The sequence below is a fragment of the Neodiprion pinetum genome, chromosome 1, assembly GCF_021155775.2.
Source record: "Neodiprion pinetum isolate iyNeoPine1 chromosome 1, iyNeoPine1.2, whole genome shotgun sequence".
In the NCBI taxonomy this organism is placed as follows: Eukaryota; Metazoa; Arthropoda; class Insecta; order Hymenoptera; family Diprionidae; genus Neodiprion; species Neodiprion pinetum.
Window position 1 is genome coordinate 3,944,719 of NC_060232.1, and position 17,915 is coordinate 3,962,633.

Here is a 17,915-nt window from a genome sequence, read left to right on the forward strand (position 1 = left end):
CGCGTCCCGTTTCATTTGGTTTATTTTTAAGTAAAAACGCGCTTCGCGCGGAAAGCCTGCCGGCAAAATCCGCTCCGAAGTCACAAAGCTATTGTATAACCGTGTTGCAGAGCCAGAAAGTCGGTATAGAAAGTGCATAGACACGCGGGGGATTTTATTCTCTCTCAGTTCCATCAGCAGCTCGTCTCTCCTCCTCCTTTTTTCGATTCCGCGTTTCTCTCCCCCGGCTTTCTACGATTTTGTTAAATTCGTTCCACCATTTATTTCCCATTTCCCATTTTCTTTATAACATTTTATCCCGAGGTACTATTACAGAAAAGGTACGGATACAGACGTACTGATAGAGTGTGGAATTAGATGGATATATAGTAACTGCGAGATTGGACAACGCGGAGACAAAGAATTGCGCGTGGAATTCCCGGCGGTCGGATTTTTTTTTACCCCGTCGTCAGGGTAGAGGAGAAGGAAAACAAATTAAAAGAACAAACCGTACGAGTAAAATCATAAAAACCGTCCGCGCGAGAGGGGATGCAAAATAAAAACGTCCGTCAGTTTTTATCGAACAATGCTTGTTGGCCGGTTCCTCGTTACCACGCCAATTTAACCGTGATTTTATATTTCTCCGTGCCCACATCATGATGTACACCAATATTCCCGAGAGAAAGAGAGAGAGAGAGAGAGAAAATAACTGGGAATAATTTAACAACGATATTAACTTTAAAAGGGAAAACCAATCGTTGAGACAAGAATATAATCGAAGAAAATGAAAAGTATAACGTATTGATAGAGTGGCTGCAGAATAACCCTAACAAAGATTCGAGGGAAAAAACGAACGTAAATTTGAAAAAATGTATCGCCAAAGGCGAGACTTTGCGTCCCGATCGATTATTCGATGTCTAATTTGATGTTCGGGTACCGTCTCGTTTCTTTAAACCGATAAAGATTCCTCTCGGAAAATAAGATCAGGTGGAGAATTGATGAGGGGAAAAAGAAGGTTGCGAAAAAGCAGCTGTCCGAGAGGCAAATTTTCAAGGGTGCCTCGGTCCGTCATCGGCTTGGTACAAGGTACGTGCATGCAGGGTGTACGATGGCCGATCCGATGCTAAACGTTAAATTTCCAATACCAATATAAAATTGAAATTCGTTTCGAAATCCATAATTCGAATTCCACGACTCTCGACGAAGTTATGAATAGTAATTTGGCGCGGGATGAGGATCGGCGATCGGTCGGTGTTCCTTCTTATATTGCGGAGTGCAGTGTGCGAGCAACCGGTGCTCGGATCCTGGAGGAGAAGACCAACTGGCGCGTCGGGAGTTTCCGCGAGTAGAATTGAACGAAAGTTTCCGTATTGAAAATTTGATGCCCGGCTATCTTATCGTCTGCATTTGGATCGAATCACCGGCGCGTAAGTTCAGCGACGTGCGGGTATAATAACGTCTGATGTACGAAACAACGAGACGGGCACACATACGTACCTGTATGTAGTACATATTACGGTATATGACTGGAGAATATTTACCTAGTTATGCGAGTGTGATCGAAACGCTGAATCGACGATATTGCGTATATATATATAATATACACGTGATATTACGTATCGCTGTGTGTGTGTGTGTGTGTGTACATACAAGCACGTCTATGTACAACAACGCGCTGCAGTTATAATCGTATGAAAGGCGGAAATAACGAAGTATTGCGAAATACGAAAATGCCAGATGGTGTAGATACGGTAGAAAGTCGGGGCGATGTCGGAATACTTGAATACACGTGTTGCGAAAAGGAGAATTCCGTTTTTCAATTTGTCATCACCGTTTATGGATATTGGCAATACGCGGTTTATAAAAAAATTTTGATTTTGCAAAAACCGAGACTTCAAACGCTGCCTGGATACGAATTTCACGCTTACGTCGTCACGTCTTATCACACGCGGAATAAACTTTCTCATCTTTTCCCCGAAGCCTTGGGAGTTTTAAAAAACGTTGAAAGAAAATTTGCTCAAAAATTTCAATATAAAATAATAATGAGAAATCGAGGAAAAAGGTAGAGCAGTCGAGTGTTTGGAAAAACGAAAGTGACCCAAGCCATTTGCGATATGTTTAAACTCATCGGCGAGACTTGTAAGCTGCTTATTGCCGGATTCGAAGCTGACCGGAGCATGAGAAATGGGCGGATATCGGGAGGCGGAGGATCGGATGAGGAAAGTTCGTCGAAGGGTATAAAATCGAGTATTACAGGTATTAGCCGACTCCGCGGTGCGGTGTTGTACGCTTGTTACACGCTACGGCTGCATTACCTTCGGGTTGAGGTCGCTCCCTTGTTGCATTAGCGTCCCGACGGTAAACCAGAAGCTGTTCGCCAGGGTGAAGTCGTTCACCGTTCTCGGCAACGGGATGTCGTCGCTGTCCGGTTCCAGAGCGCTCACATGACCGCCCTGACAATTATTTTTATACCGTCAACGATAACGAGCGGTGGGAAATTTCACCAACGAACATTGGAGGAATTACCCTGAGTACCTTGACTTCTCCTACAGGAAATCACGGCAAGGATAACGCTATTTTAAACTATTTTTCATCAAATTTTTGCCGAATCTGTAACGATGAAGGTTGAACGGGAAAATACAGGCGGGTAATAAAATATGGGTTTAATTATTTTTCGCTTGAAATTTGATTTTTAATATTGATACGACGGTGGATGAATTAACGTTATTAATTCGAAAATCGATTTTATTTGTTTAACAGCATTCTAGTATCGAATGATATTTTCAAGGCTAGAAAATTTTCCGTTTCTTTTACCAACCATTTACGGATAAACGACAGGAAGTTTGAGAAAGCTTGCAGAGCTTTCTTTCGTGTTTGTCTGTTAGCTGGATCGTCGATCGAAAAAAAGTGAGTTTACCCAGAAAGTAATTAAACCGTGACCGAGCCTGTATTTTCCCAATTAACCCAGTTCTGCAAACACATAGCAGACGCGTGGATCCGGTTTGCCAGCGTGTGGTTGAGATTTATATTTTGATCTTCCTCGCCCGTATTTCACCCCCATTATCCATCGTACAAAAGCTTGAAATAGAGTGACGTTACCTTGTAACGCAAAATCTATTTGAAAGTGAGAAAATTAAGAAGAACGAGAGTCCCAAAGTTTCTTGCAGTCTTCGAACACCCTCGTGTTACAAAAATTGTCTCAAGAATTAATGCGAGCTTGTTATTATTACATTCAGCATCGACCTGCATCGACGCGCGATCGTGAAGATGAGAAATGTGAAACAAGGCCGAGAATATACGAGGAACGCAGAAGTTGAGAGTTCGAGGATGGATTCCGGGGTCAAACTCGTACGGGAAGAGATGTCGTTAGGATATCGGGTCGAACAGGAGTTCGATGGACCGACGGTATTGCTCCCGGAAAAGTTTTAACGAACCAAAAGGGCGACGTACGCAGTCTAAGGTGTGTGTGTGTGTGTATAAAATACAAAACTGTCTTATAGTTCCGGGCAATACAAGAGCGGTGCGGATAGACCATGGGAAACGAGGAGAATAACGATAGAAGCGAGATGCGAAGCATTCAAGAGCTCGAATCCTGGACACGGAAGGAGGAGAAAAACAAGGAAAGTCCAAAAACGAAGGGTAACGAACGGTGTAACTAACTCCGAGTTGAGTCAAAAGAGAGAGAGAGAAAGAGAGAGAAAGCAAGCTGGGATCGAAATTAACTTCGCCCACGATCAGAAGCTCCGGGAGAATCTCAGTCCTCAACAAATTTGAATTATTCATTCGTTCATTCATTCGTTCGTTCGTTTATTATTTATTTTTCCTCTGTCTGCTTTAATCTTTTTACTTTTACCCACTTCCTCCTCCTCATCCTTCCCGACCTTGTCATCCTCCCGTCTCGGTATCGAGCTTTCATCGTCAATTTGCATCTTTCAATTTATCCCCCATGCCAGAGTCGTGTTGGATTAGGGTGAAAATCGACTTGGTATCCCGGGGCGTGATGATAACAATGAAAGTCGAACCAGTAGAATGAATGAATATGCAGAGGTGTGAAGAAAAATCGAAACAGAAACACGCACACACGGAGAGAGGTAACGAGTGGCAGAGATATGCGAGATGGGAAAATCGCAAAATATGAGCGAAAGATTAGCGGCGATGCAAACGCCTGTTTCGAATTCTTGTTCTCCAACCGCAATTTCTCGGGGTTGACAATCCGTGTCGTGTTTTTGTAGAGGGCGTTCGAAAATTGTAAACTCTTCCGTCGTTCGGTGCACATAACCGCGAGCAAACCGGATTCGGGGGTTAAAATTTTCTGCGAATTGGGAGCATCCCGCCTACCTGTAAAGGACATTTGCAGCTCGGACAAGGCGGCGGCTCGACCCATTCGTAGGGTGAAAATCTCGCCACGATCCATATGGTGAGTGAAACAATGACGTAGGCGCCTAGCATGGAAAGCCATATTTCTACGGCGAGCGGATTCATGAAGGAGAAGAGACGCGACGGCATTCTTCCAGAGACCTGCGACAATTTTTAGGAACCTCTGGCTCATTACGTGTCCAATTAATTCTCACATCGTGCATCTCAGCTCTCGATCGTTCGATCTCTCGCAGCATTGATCGCAATTATATTTTAAAGACAATAATCACACGTCAGGGGGAGATTCGTTGACGATGCACGGATTCCCGCGTTTCGATCCGATCTTCCGTTCGGACGGGAATTTAACCCCTGAACCCTGCCGCCCCTAGAAACTGTATCAAATATTGAAGGGCGCGTTAGGCAAACTACCGGAGGCTGGCTATTCGCATTGTAACTACCGAAGGTTCGCACGCTAAATAGGGATTCGGTTGGCCCGAGGATCCTTGCGAAATAATTACCCACATCCACAAATACCGAAACCTCAGTTTAACTATCCGCGAGATTGTATCGCGGCCAATCGAAATCCGAAAAGTCGAACCGCGTCGGAAATCGCAAGTCGGATTATTGAGGGTGGTATTTTGAGGAGCTTGGTGGTTTGAAACGAACACTTTATCGGCTAATCTGATCTGGGAAATATACGCAGACTGTTTATGTTTCAAATTGATGTTACACCTGTGAGCTGAAGTGCGAGAAAAAATACACCGAAGTTTTAAACTCGAGTTTAGATATCGATTTTTGATTTCAAATCGCTTCTAATTTATGAAAAAATCTAGTAAATTTCGTCGATTTCATTACAAGACGGATTCTTTTCTTTCAAGAGTTATTCAATATAACGATTTTTCGATGAAAATCGATATCCACGGAATGTTGAAAAATTGAAAATTCAACGATATCAACGTGACGATAAAAACAATTATAGAAGCAATTTTGAAGCTATCTCTCGTTTTTTTCTTCTCAGTCATCGTGAAAACCATAATAAATTCGATAAATACTCGCTGCCAGTGATTCTCACGAGTAGAGCCAGCTTTCGCGTCTGAGAAATCGAACTTGATCGATCGGATCGAGACGCGGATCGAACAATTAATGTCGCAAGGTCCCGCAGCTTCTGGTTACCGATTTATCGCGATAACCTGAAATAAGCGAGACGTAAAACGCTGGAACGGTTCTGACTGCAGGCCTCGTCGAGTGTCGGCGGGTGTCGTTGAGTGTACCTTTGGGTTGAGCCCACTTCCCTGCCTGAGAAATGTCCCAGTGATGAACCAGAAGCTGTTGCTGACGCTGAACTGGTTCTCGACTACGTCGCTCTCTGCTAGGCAGGGGTGGGGGTTGTTCCACTCGTAGGGGCTGAACCTGGCCATTACGAAGAGGGTGAAACTGACCAGCATGTAGGCGGCCAAAACGTAGAGCCAAATCTCGACCGCCAGGGGATTCATGAACGAGAATAACCGGGTCGGCTGGCTTGTGGGCACCTAAATTTTCATCAACTAAAATATTTTAATTACAAAACGAAGCACACCGACTTTTACGCGATCTTTCCTACGCTCGCGGATATTCAAACCCGAGTATAAACCGCCCCCCATGATTAATCCGGGCACGTAATGGAAGACAAACATCTGTAACAGCCGGGTTTTAATTCCGTGAAAAATTTGAAAAAATTATCTTCATCAAACGACGTTGTCCTCGCGATTTTTCGAGTGAATTTTTCGCGACACTCGACACGGTCAACGTTGTTATTGTACCCAAAGCCCGAAGAACAACACTCGTGGTTTCAATTTCCAACGACGTATAATGTCGGACGACCGCAATAATCGGCCGAGTAGGTAATTAATATCAACGAGTCAATTTGTCACTCGAATGCCGTGTGTCTAACAGTGACACGTTGTATCGAATCGAGCGATGTGCTCTGCAATAAAATTGCACTGAATATAACCGCGGATCGAGTCCGCAGGTGACATATTAACCAACCCGTCACGATGTGCGAGTGAATTATCATCGCTCAGTTTGTTTCCTGTCACTGGCAGAAATTGATGATACCTATCGTAAAAATTCAGAATTAGCAACGTTGAAATCACGATCGATTATTTTTTTCCCGACGTTTCTCACGTTGACAATGAGAAGGATACAAGTAAATTGGCACTTGTGAACCTTGATTTTATTCACGTTTTTACCTTGTCGCGAATTCTTCAACAAGTATCTTATCGCTAGCTGATAGATTGTCGACCGCGACGGACGTTCGTCGTAAGGTTGATATTCTTTTTTGAAAACATTTTTTCACGTCTCAGACGGTTAGCAGAGAGTTGTACGAGAAAGAAAGGAAAGTTTTCCAAGTTCGGTAGACACGGTCGTATCTTTCCCGATGCTACATCAATAACTCCCGCGTGTCCGTGCGGTGGAGCAAGATCATGACGCCGCATGTTCATCCCCAGCTGAAATACGTGATCTCGATATTCACAGTCCAACTCTGCGTGTGACCCATAAAATTGGCATGGAGTGATTGAAAAAGTTGCTACGTAGGGTGAAATTTGTAAAACGACACGAAACCACACAAGCGTAGCTGAGCGAGTTCAACTCACCTTGAACAATATTCCGATCCCCAGATTCATGAACGGCTTTGTAAAGTCGATGACGCTTTCCCTCGCGTAGTTGATCGTCATTGAAGCAACGGCCAGATCAGCTCGCTGAAAAATATTTACACAAAATAATTGTGTAATTAATTAAATTTCGACGAATTATAATCCTGAAACAACGACACTTCACATTTTTGCTTTATATTTTACAGTCTTATTCTCGTTCGAAATGCAACATTGTGCAACGCCAAGGTGAAAAAGTGCTGCAGCTGGACCAGCTTACCCAGCTATATTTAGGCGCAATGCAAACACCGCACAAACCGCATGGAAACTGAAGCTTGCAGGGTCTTTCAATTCCGCACTTCACTTTTCTCCGTCTTTTCGGTCTAGAAGCGGATTGTGGTACGAGTCAAGAGGCGCCATTCATACATGCCTGTACCAATTTTTTATTAAAAATTACAAAATACTGTAATTTAATGTAACACATACATCAGAAAAGTGGCGGCATCTCTATGCCTTCTTTAATAAAATTCCTTTTCCCTCGACTGTTTTTTCACCCCAGTAGAAAGAAAAATGAATGAAACTACATGTTAAAAAAAAGGATATGGAAGAGCGAATTTACTATTGCCAATATTTAAATACACACACAAACACACACGCGGGAGAAAGTGATGGGGAGATTTTCTCGTTCCTCATGTTTCTTTGATCCCGCAATTAGCCGTAGTGTACCAACGCAAAGAACCAGGGACTTTGAAAGTTTCAGGTAGAAAGCCGTGAAAAAAACTTGTCGTTGAAATGTTGAAGAGCCTTTTCATAACTCCGAGGCAGCACGTGATTAAAACCGGTGAAAACAAAACTTCTCGATTATCACCGGGGAACGGCTTACGTTTAATTATTACTTCGATAGCAGGCATCAAAGTTTTCAAGTACCGCTATTCTTCGATCATGACGTATTTAACTTACAATTATCTAATAAAGGAAGATAGAATTCAGTATTAATCATCGTTTTTTCTAACTCCAGAAATTGTAAAATTTAGTTTTTCAAAATTTGCACTGTTATTTGTCAGGTCAAAATGTAAGAGAAAAAAAGACAAAAACACCAATTGAAACAGGCATTATTGCGCAAGTTGATCGACAAGAGATTGTATAATTTTTCGATTAATGATCCGTGTTTATTTTCGTACCAACTCGCCTGGATGTTAATTAAAAATATCGAAAAAGCTTCTCAATGCGAATAGAGAGTCTTGAGTTGCCTCGAGTTTTCTTCGCAGAGTTCCGTTTTGAAAGCTTCCGAGTTTTCGTTTTCCACCGCAAAGTGGTTAGTTATACACGCTGCACCGCTGAATGCAGCTCCCAGTGCAAGTGTCTTATACAGAGAAAATCTCACGGCTTGAGTTGTCAGATCTTGCAAGGTATTCAAGATTTCAAAGGCTGGGCGTCTGGTTCATGTGTAAATAAAAAAAAGGCAGCACCGTTTATCGTTTCTGTAAAGGTTCGTTCTCCCGATCTCAGATATTTTATAAGTAGATATTTTCAAAGGATCACAGGTGTCGATTCGAATATCGTATTATTTGCTCTCCGGGCTGAAAGTCAGCGCGATTCGTTTGTAGAACTTCTTTAACGACACAAAGTCCCAACGCCTCGTTAAGTCCGTGAAGATTTCTCGCCTCCCCTTAACTTCTCACTTTCTTCGTCACGAGCATATACTAGGGATGGCCACCAAGCCAAAAATAATCGATCACGTTTGGTTATTCTCAGCATGTACGCACATGCACGAGTCTCGGTAACGAGTGACGAAGAAAGCTTTCCCCTTTCTTCGCTTGTTCATTCTCGACAAATTTTTATCATTTTCACCGTATAAATACCGCGAGTGTACTTTCAAGGGTCGAATGTTAAAAGCTCGAGTTCGGTCGATCTGCACAAGTTTCAGCGGCACGGCGTGCTTTCGAAAGTTCATTTTAAAAGTTTTTCAACGTCTTCGACGCGGTGTTGAACCCCCCTTCCCCCCTATCTATAGCTACGACACTCTCTGCAAGGGGGGGGGGGGGGGGGGGAAACAAATTTAAAAAAGAAAGACGAGCAATTTGCTTGCGGCAGGTGGTCAGAGATCTTGTTTAATAACACAGAGCTTTTACAATTCAAATGAATCCCGTTACGCAGGAAGGGATCGAGTGACATTCGCGAGCCGCAGCCAATGAATCGTTTCGGTTAAATTTCGTCGAAGATTGTTCCTTCCTCGTCTAATTTTTTTTTTTTTTTTTTTGTTTTAAACTGGCATTTCGTGACGGCGCGTTTTACACGTAAATCAGATCGTGTAACACGTGAACGAGGCGTGTATATAAGCCGTACCATTTTTACACGCTTATGCCGAACGTTTTGCATAACGAATTTAATATCGAGGAGAGAGAGAGAGAGAGAGAGAGAAGTGAACCGAAAAAAGAGGAGGAGAAAAAAAAAAACGTACATCAGCTTCTATCGCCTGGAGTATTTTGCATGCAAAATTAAATCAGACTGCTTCACTTTTACTCTTGTTCCTGTTACATTCTTTACATTTATCCCCCTTCGTTCCCTCCAAAGAATTTCGAATATGTCTTTGCTGTATTCATTTTTCTATCCGTCGTGTAGAAATAGTCTGTACAGAGATTCGTATTATTGTACACTCTACAGAATTGAACGTTGCCTGATTTGTAGACCAAGTTGAAGGGATGCAAACACACCCACACACACACACACACACACAAACTCGTACCTTTTCCATAAGCTCGCGAACGATTCCATTCCACTCCTTGGTTTCCGGATCGTATACTCCGTACATGTGATCGGGAACGAGTCGTATTGCATATTGGAAACCGACCTGGCCAGCGATCCACTTTAGAAGGTCTATGCAGAAGCCCTCGAACCTGGCGTTTCCGGTCAAATTCTTGTCCTCCTTGACCATGACGTACGGCTTCTCCTTCAACGAGACAATTCGCGTTGCAGTACGTAGGATATTTCGAAACCGAATCCAGCCAACCACAGATACATCGGCAAAAGAGGACCGTAGAAAAAAAAAAAAAAAAAAAAACTATACAAAATACAAAATAAAACCGATCTTGACGGCGAAACGCAGAAATTACGGGTATCGCAAAAGCGCGCAACGGCAAGTCTATTTTCCTCCTCTACCGTCTCGCGGAGAAACGGAGTTGGAGCTAATATCGAGTTCTTGCTCTCCAAAGACGACACATCGTATCCACTTACGTCTGTATTGGTTCCCCTCCAAGTGTGTTGCCACTTCGCCCGTAGCATATCGAGTTTGAATTTCGAACGCGAATAAGGAACGAACGACGGAAATTCCGTGTCATACCTCCGTAGGTACCAAGTTTCGACTCGGGACTGCGGGATTTTACCCCAAATTGAGTTACTACAACTTAAATTACCTCCAAGCGAATCGACAGCCCATCAGGGACATGGGAAAGATTTTAGTATCCAGGGGCTTCTGGGTTTCACAGAATTATTTCCACCTGACACCCTCGTGTCAATTAGTTATATTTTGTAAACAATTATGAAATGATCGTTTCGCAGGCTGGCAGTTATCATTATTATTATTATTATTATTATTATCGTTAATTTTCTTTATTCTTCTGAATCCAGAAAAAAAATGTTTTCTAAATAAGTAGCGAGATCTTTGACGCGACTCCTTAAACGGTTCCGCGGAAGTAAAGCAATTAGGAAACTTTCCCCGTTGTTACTTCTCACTGCGTTGATTACTTCACTAAATTTTCTGAGTCAAATCGGTTAGTGTAATTCGTCCAATCCTATTATCCGGCAACCTTACGTTGTTTTTAAGCATTGCCCAAGCTATAGAGCATGGTAATGATAATGTCGTTGAAAATTTTCGTCAAACGTTACAAAGTGTGCCAAGAAAAAAAGGGAACCGCGCGTAGAAGACGGAGCGGTGAAAAGATATCCTCGAAAAAATCATTTGCACGCATATCCACCGCGCAGAATGGAGAGTTGATTACACAAAAAAATAAACAAATGAATAAATTAAACAAAAAAAAAAACAACAGCGTAGAAATTAAAAGTAGAAAAAAAGCCTGTGATTAGTTACAAGCCTCCGTCGGGAATCGTTATTTTTTCGGCAAAATAGCAGCAGCAATAACAACGGAGGTGAAAAAAAAAGAAGAGAGGATGGAAGCGGGGGGAAAATTGAAAAAAAAATTTTTTTTTTTTTTTTTTATTACGATCCTTTCACGACGCGTGAGCCTCGCGTGTATACGCGTTAATTATAAATCCAATTTCACCGGGATTATTTTGGAAAACCGCGGGACTTTTCCCGGCTGTAAATCCTCCGTTTCATCGAGGCCCACCTGCAGTTCGAGTTTCTTCGCCTCGGCGTTTTTAAAAATTATAAATCCAACGAGGCGATAAATTTATCGAAACTGCGGCTCGTAGTCGGCTGGATGAAATTGGATCGGCATCGCCGGATTGAAATTGTCGAATATCTGTAGCCGGTGTGTGATTTAAATGGTTTTCAAGAAACGGCAATAAAGTATCGTCGTGTGCAAAGTATCAGTGAATCGAAAATGCGAAAATGCGAAAATGCGAAAATACCTCTCTGGTCATGACGACTAGGGTGATGTTGGTCGCGGTTGTCTCGTAGAAGGCTCCGACATCCGTTACGTTTACTCCGCTGCCCGGCTTCCATTCTCCAACCTTGACCAATTCCTCCCTCTTCAATTTCAGTAGATCGAGTTTAAAGTTGTTCCGCTTACCCTCGTTGAATTCGACGTGACCGGTCAAGCCGTGGATCCCTGCCTGCAACTCGAAAATCCGATCTGTCAATGCGTGCGCTCTAAAATTTCCGACGGGAATTATTAATGCGACGAACCTGACGTCGAGCAAATATTTCACCGCTTCTTTATTTAATTGGCAATCAACCCCGAGACATAATATTAATATAGTTTCCACTTCCTCCTCCAATATCATACCCTGTTTATCTTTCTTTGCCGCGATCGCTCGCTGAGGGCATTTTTCATAGCAAATAATATTTCACCGCTCGAGTATTATATACATGCATAATTGGCCGACTCAAGGAGTTGAAAAAGCGGAAAATTACTGAATTCATCGATCCGGTGTATTTGGTTTGTACGTAGGAACTTGTTACATTAATTTCCCGCAGCTGCTGGGCAAAGACTCGAGGTTTAATTGAAAATCGTCTCTTCCTCTTTACCCGGCGAATCGGTTTGTACTTGTTTATTCATTTCTTGATCTAGACGCGGGAGAAAATAACGAAAAAGTCGAATTGAAATGTTGATAAAAAAGAAGATAGAGACGAGCCAAGTTGTTGCGAGTGAAAGCTCGGCACCAAATGGCCGCATGATACACGCGCGTCGCTTTCAAGTTCCGGATTTCGACGTTAATTGCACGCCAAGATTTATCCCCGATCCCCAGGGAAGGGTGACTTATGCTCATTGTCACTCAGTGTCGCCGCCATAAATTCACGCCCACGAATTTCGGTTACCGAGCGTGTCCTCGTCGCGAATTGCGATTTCGGAAAAATTCGTCGCCCAATCAGTTTTGTTTCCTCCGACGCGAGAAAGGTCTTTGATATTTATATTAATTTTCGGCAAAGCCATAGTTGAAATTCAATTTCAACGCATACGCCGAGATTAAAGCGCTAAGTCACAAGGGTTAATAATCTTCCAGGCAGGTTACGGAATAGCTCATCTTAACCGCTGTGCAAATCTTTGTTTAATTAAACCAAGACGACGGTGTTTACCGCGGTTCCCAAGTTACACTTGACCCGCGTACAACTTCCGCGGAGGTATATTTAACCTCTGGTTTATGCACCCGAGTCGGTATTTGCGCGGTTAAAATTCTCCCCAGTCAAAATTGCATCACACTGTTCAACGCGTATGACAGCCAGGAATTTTCCCGGCATTGTCAGCCGAATAAAGAAAAATTTAGTAAATTGAGATAGTTGAAAAATAGCGATTACCTCACGTCGAATGAATCGGTACAAAATATAAACTTGCGCGTCGATTACATCGAAAACTTTTTTCGAATTCAAACTGAACGTAGCTTCTATTTTTTTAGTGAAAAAATGAAAGTGCGATAGACAGAGAGAATTCTTTTAATTAAAATGCTAATATCCGCATTTACATTCTCACGGCAATTGCCTTGTATGATAACAATAATTCAACGAGGCACCGAATAACCCGAGATAATTAATCAGCATCGCCATTTCTGCAAGCACCGCAAGGATTATTATCACATATCGCGCGTTCTAGCCATAAATTTAATAAAATAGCGAAGGAGACGTCACTTTCTGCCTTTCATATGCGGCGATTTACCATGAAAAGTAAAACGAATCTTTCTTCTTTATTCTATTTTCTCTTTTCTTTCACCTCGTCGAAATCCGAAACCAATTATAACTTTTATGAAAACTCTTGACGGCTTTCTAGTTCGTCCACGCGTTTCAATCCACTCCCGCATTTTTCGTTTTCTTTTTTTGCTATGAATTTTTACGCCCAGTCGTATGGATTCAGTTTCCTCCGGATGATTTACCCAAAATACATTTCTTTTTTCTCGTATCTTCGATTCGTACGAATCCCGTTTTGTCGTGTCCCGAGTCTTAAATCTTTACGATTAAATTGTTTACTCACAGAAAACAACCTTACACATACACGTGTGATAAACTTTTTGTACTTAGGATTTTTCCTATCCGTCATGCTTTCGTCTCAAGTACATGCGAGTCAGGGAAAACTTTTCTTTCGCAAAGACTCGCGTTTCGCTCATTTATATTCATCAACGATAACTGCGCGCATATTATTTTTACCTCGGTGTACACTCTCGGGGGAAAATTTGTTCGCAAAATAAAGAAACAAATGAAAAACAGTCAGCTTTTATATCGCTGCGATCGGGTCGCCATTCAGGGATAATCCGCTCGTTACGATTCGCTTGCAAATTTTATCTTTTATGTATTTTTGCATCGATTTTATCGTATCATAATACATCATTTCTTTAAACAAAAAAGGGCATGGTGAATCTTTTACCGCTTTATACGACGAGGGGAAAGGATGGAGAAAGATTTAGGAAGCCGGGTGGAAATTTCCGTCTTCGAGATTCTCGCATTTGGGAAACTGCGAGGGATTCGATCCCGTTTCCATCGGGAATCCCGCCGGCTTCCCGTCTTTGACAATCAGGATCGCGCCCGTCTCTCGACATTTGACCCATCGCCCGATCCTCTCGAAGGACCAACTGCCCTGCAGAATGTAAACGGATGAGGAGCCGCAGCGATGCCAGGATCTCGAGCGAGAGAGGATGCTGGAATACCGTAACGACCTTCAATTTGCGTATTAATTATTATCGCAAGCATCCACCGTCGCTTCAGGGAGAATCCGTAGCCTCTTCTCGCTCGCTTCGCTTTATTAAATTACCCAAAACCCCGTTCGCGTCATCCAAACAGCGTGGAATAATTGATTCCCTCGATTACAGATCATACAACCTTATCTCTCGATCGATACGCAAATTCGGAATTACGTACTCCAACTGAATTTTCGAGCTACGAAAGGAATTTACTCGACATGGAATATTGTGTACAAAAAACGAACATAAAATTTGTTCATATGTGAAAAAAAAAAATGAATAAAAAAATGTATCCAGTTCGAATATGAAGTCTCGAATATGACACACATATGTATACCTGTGTACACGTATATATATATATATGGCGGTGTATAAATTTATACAAAATAATTGAATAATTCGGGGAGAATTTCGTTGAGTACTTCGGTGCTTTTCAGGAATTACGTATGTTGTTGAAGAGTGCGGAGGTTACTAGGGGGGAAATTTTTATACGGTGAAATGTCATTACGAAACTTTGAAAGGTATTGCGAGCGAGCAAACGACCAACTCGACGTCACGTCTCCGTCAGTTGAGCGAGTGTGTCGACGTAAAGTGAGTACAGAGCACGGAAAGAGAAAACAAAACAAAAAAAAACAAAAAAAAAAAAAGAAGAAAAAAAAAACAGAAAAAAGTAAGCTATGAGGAAAAAAGGGAAAGAGAAAAAAAAAAGAAAACGTTGCCGAATGAAGCGAAATAAACCAAGTAGAGAAGAAGAGGAAAATGCCGTCTCTCGAGGACGCCGAAGTTGAGGACGAAAAAGGCTGCTGATCTCAAGAGGCTGTTAAATAGGCCTTGAAAAAGTAGGAAACAAACTTTTCCCGGTGAACAAGAAAGTAAAATAACCCCACGGAGCTGGACGAAGTGAGTGAGTGAAAGAGACGCGGGGGAACGAGACGAAGCTGAGAAAGATAGTGGGGCAAATGAGGAGTAGAGAGAAAAAGAAAAATAAGCATCATCGAGTGACTCGCGAAGCGATTCCGGACCCCCGCAAAAGACTTTCTTGTTATATGTTTTCTTCGGTGTTCTTGATTTTACTTTTGTCCTTTCTCCCTTTGACGGCAAAGATCGAAAAAGGTGAAAAAAAAAAGAAAAAGAAAGACAGTTAGTGCTTCAAACTTCCGATTCTTGAATTTCTAAGGCAAACAACAAGAGCCCGGTGACTAATTGGCAAAAGGTACGCGAAATTCGTTCGAATCCGCTTTTCACGTCTGTCTATATAATATAATTATTAAACCTACGCAAATCCGTTGATTAAATCAGAGAGTAAGATAAATAGGCTTGAAAAGCTGAGCTTTGGTAAGATTGTTATAACGGCGAGAAAGGATTTCCCAGGCTGGCACAGTTCTCGCGTAAATCTCGGCCCGATTAAGGCTCCTCGTTTCTCGGCTTGCGGGGCGCTGATATAGGCAGATGTAAATAAGAGAAACCTTTCAGACGGCTGTGGAATAAAGGTTACAGGTACGGAGAAGAGCTGAGGAACGAAGGAAGGAAATGAGTAAAGGAATAAGGGAAGAAAAAAACGGGTCGACCCGTTCCTCGAGCGATTCTCACGAGGAGTTATACGCCATATTTTCAACTCCCGTACACGCATACATTTTTCTCCGTTTCTCACTCCCAACATCCCGGTTTAAATATGCGGCATATATTTTCACGCCCGTTCTTTCTCCGGGTATTTATTCTTCTTCTTCTCCGTCAAGTTCCGTCCTGCAGGACGCCCAAATTTGCACCTCGCAAGAGAACGTTACAAAATCGTTAACATTTTGAGGCGTTATTACGTTATATATACGTACGGCGTTTATGTAGTTGTACAGTGAGAGACCATCGTCCCAGGGTTCTTCCTTGTCGCAGGACAAATTCGCCGGCCTGAGAACGTGGCTTCGGTCCAAGGATGCCAGACCGTGGGCAAAAACCTGAACGCTGTCGTACATGAGCGCTGGTTCTGCCTGAAACACATGGTAACCACTGGTTACATTTACCGAAAATAAAGTAAAACGTGTTTCAGAAAAATCTCGAGGATTCATCGTCCTGCGAGAATAACGCCCCGAGCTTGCGAACGCGAACGAAATATGCGAGAAGTTCAGATCCGGACGATGCTTTTCATCCCGAGGCAAGAAGAACGACCATTCACCGCTTCTTGTTTCGTATTCCCTCGGTGTGAATTCCCGCTGATTTAAGCGGCTGCAACGAAGCATTGTCACCGGGCAGGTCGGGATGCTTTATGGTTTGAACGGGTTCGGAATGGAACCGTGGAACCGTGGTGGAAACCGAGTTAATTGTTGAGGTCCGTAGGACGAGTCGAGGGTGTTTAGTAGCTGCAGTGATTATCGAGGCGAGTCCTTCCCTCGATTCCCGATTCTATTCGGAGCTTGCGAGCCGTTGTCCGGGCAGAGAAGTCCCGGACTATGCAAGTTGGTTGGTTGGTTTGGTTGGATGGAAACGTGATGCGAATGCAGAGGGTTGCGGGCTTCGGAATGAGAATAGGAAATCGGGGCTACGGTTCAAAATCCGGCTCAAAATCCCCGCTGCGGTCATCGACGCTTGCACCGGGATCTGGCACCTCCGGCACTCCAGCTTGCAGCTTAAGCGGGACTCGCGAGCTTTCCGCCTGAAGAGCCGCGCGCTCCGGGACTCCAGACTTAATTACAGCGAGGCGAACAAAGGAGACGTCGCCGCGAAGTTCCACCCCGTGAAACCTCTGCGTAATCCACCCCTCACGGCTCTTCCTTCTCCCCTCGACTAGCCGAAAAATTATCTTTGCAGCACCAAGGACGAATCGGCAACGGGATATCTTGATCTTAATAGACGACGGGGACATTTTTCTAAAAATTTTTCTACATCGAGGCGTCAGATTTTAAGAACTGACCTGAATGACTCCGGTTTTGTTTAAAATCGCATGACCAACCGGCTGGAACCTCTCCATTTGTCTAAGGACCTCGGCTACTCTGGGTTCCTCGACATCCACGAGACGGAAGGCAGTCATGTTGACACTGTTGTACTTGAAGTCCTCAAGATCGAAGGTTTCTATATCCTGAGAAGTGGGAAGAAGATATAGAGATAGAGAAAATGAATAATAATACAGAACAAAGCTTCGTGAGATGTCGGCAAATTCCGACGTCAGTTTCCAAACAGATTTAAAGGAGAGGGAAAGGGATATAATAAAATTCGTCCGGCGAGAGCTTTACGACCCGTAAAGGAGAAAAAAAAACGAAAAGAAGAAAAATCCGAAAAAAGAAATGCATTATTCAATATTCAGAGACGAAGGGGAAATCTGGATGGAAAAATCTCTGTGGTATAACTGTGTATAAGAATCTTCGAAGAGGACGTCTCGCCGAGTATTTCAAGGAGGAGTCCGACTAGCTTGCAACGCGCCCTGAACTAAATAAATAAGCTGTGGCAAGTTGGCGTGAAATATTTTGCGGCGAACCGATTCCAATAAGATAGCTAGCTAGCCGTTCTCTCAGCTCGTGCAGAGCTCGTATCCCTCCAGCATCTACCGAGCTTTTCGACCACTGCACAATCCGCTTCTTCCCTTCACCTCGATTCCCAATTTCTCCCATCTATTCG

The 17,915-nt window shown here is 43.0% G+C and overlaps 1 protein-coding gene across 7 annotated transcripts in view; it reads right to left on the minus strand.

Annotated features, from left to right (window-relative positions):
- The window catches only part of LOC124224723 (glutamate receptor ionotropic, kainate 2), an 89,947-nt gene that overhangs the window by 13,914 nt on the left and 58,118 nt on the right, over positions 1-17,915 (minus strand). For 5 of the 7 annotated variants that reach the window (XM_046636903.1, XM_046636907.1, XM_046636906.1 and 2 more), the window contains exons 7-13: positions 17,215-17,379; positions 16,142-16,294; positions 11,556-11,759; positions 9,712-9,915; positions 6,969-7,073; positions 4,318-4,497; positions 2,295-2,432 (exon numbers count right to left, since the gene is read on the minus strand). In XM_046636903.1, coding sequence (XP_046492859.1) covers positions 2,295-2,432; positions 4,318-4,497; positions 6,969-7,073; positions 9,712-9,915; positions 11,556-11,759; positions 16,142-16,294; positions 17,215-17,379 — 1,149 coding nt within the window. Of the gene's footprint in view, positions 1-2,294; positions 2,433-4,317; positions 4,498-5,606; positions 5,865-6,968; positions 7,074-9,711; positions 9,916-11,555; positions 11,760-16,141; positions 16,295-17,214; positions 17,380-17,915 lie in introns of all 7 variants that reach the window. The other 2 variants (XM_046636910.2, XM_046636909.1) reach the window with 2 other exon arrangements.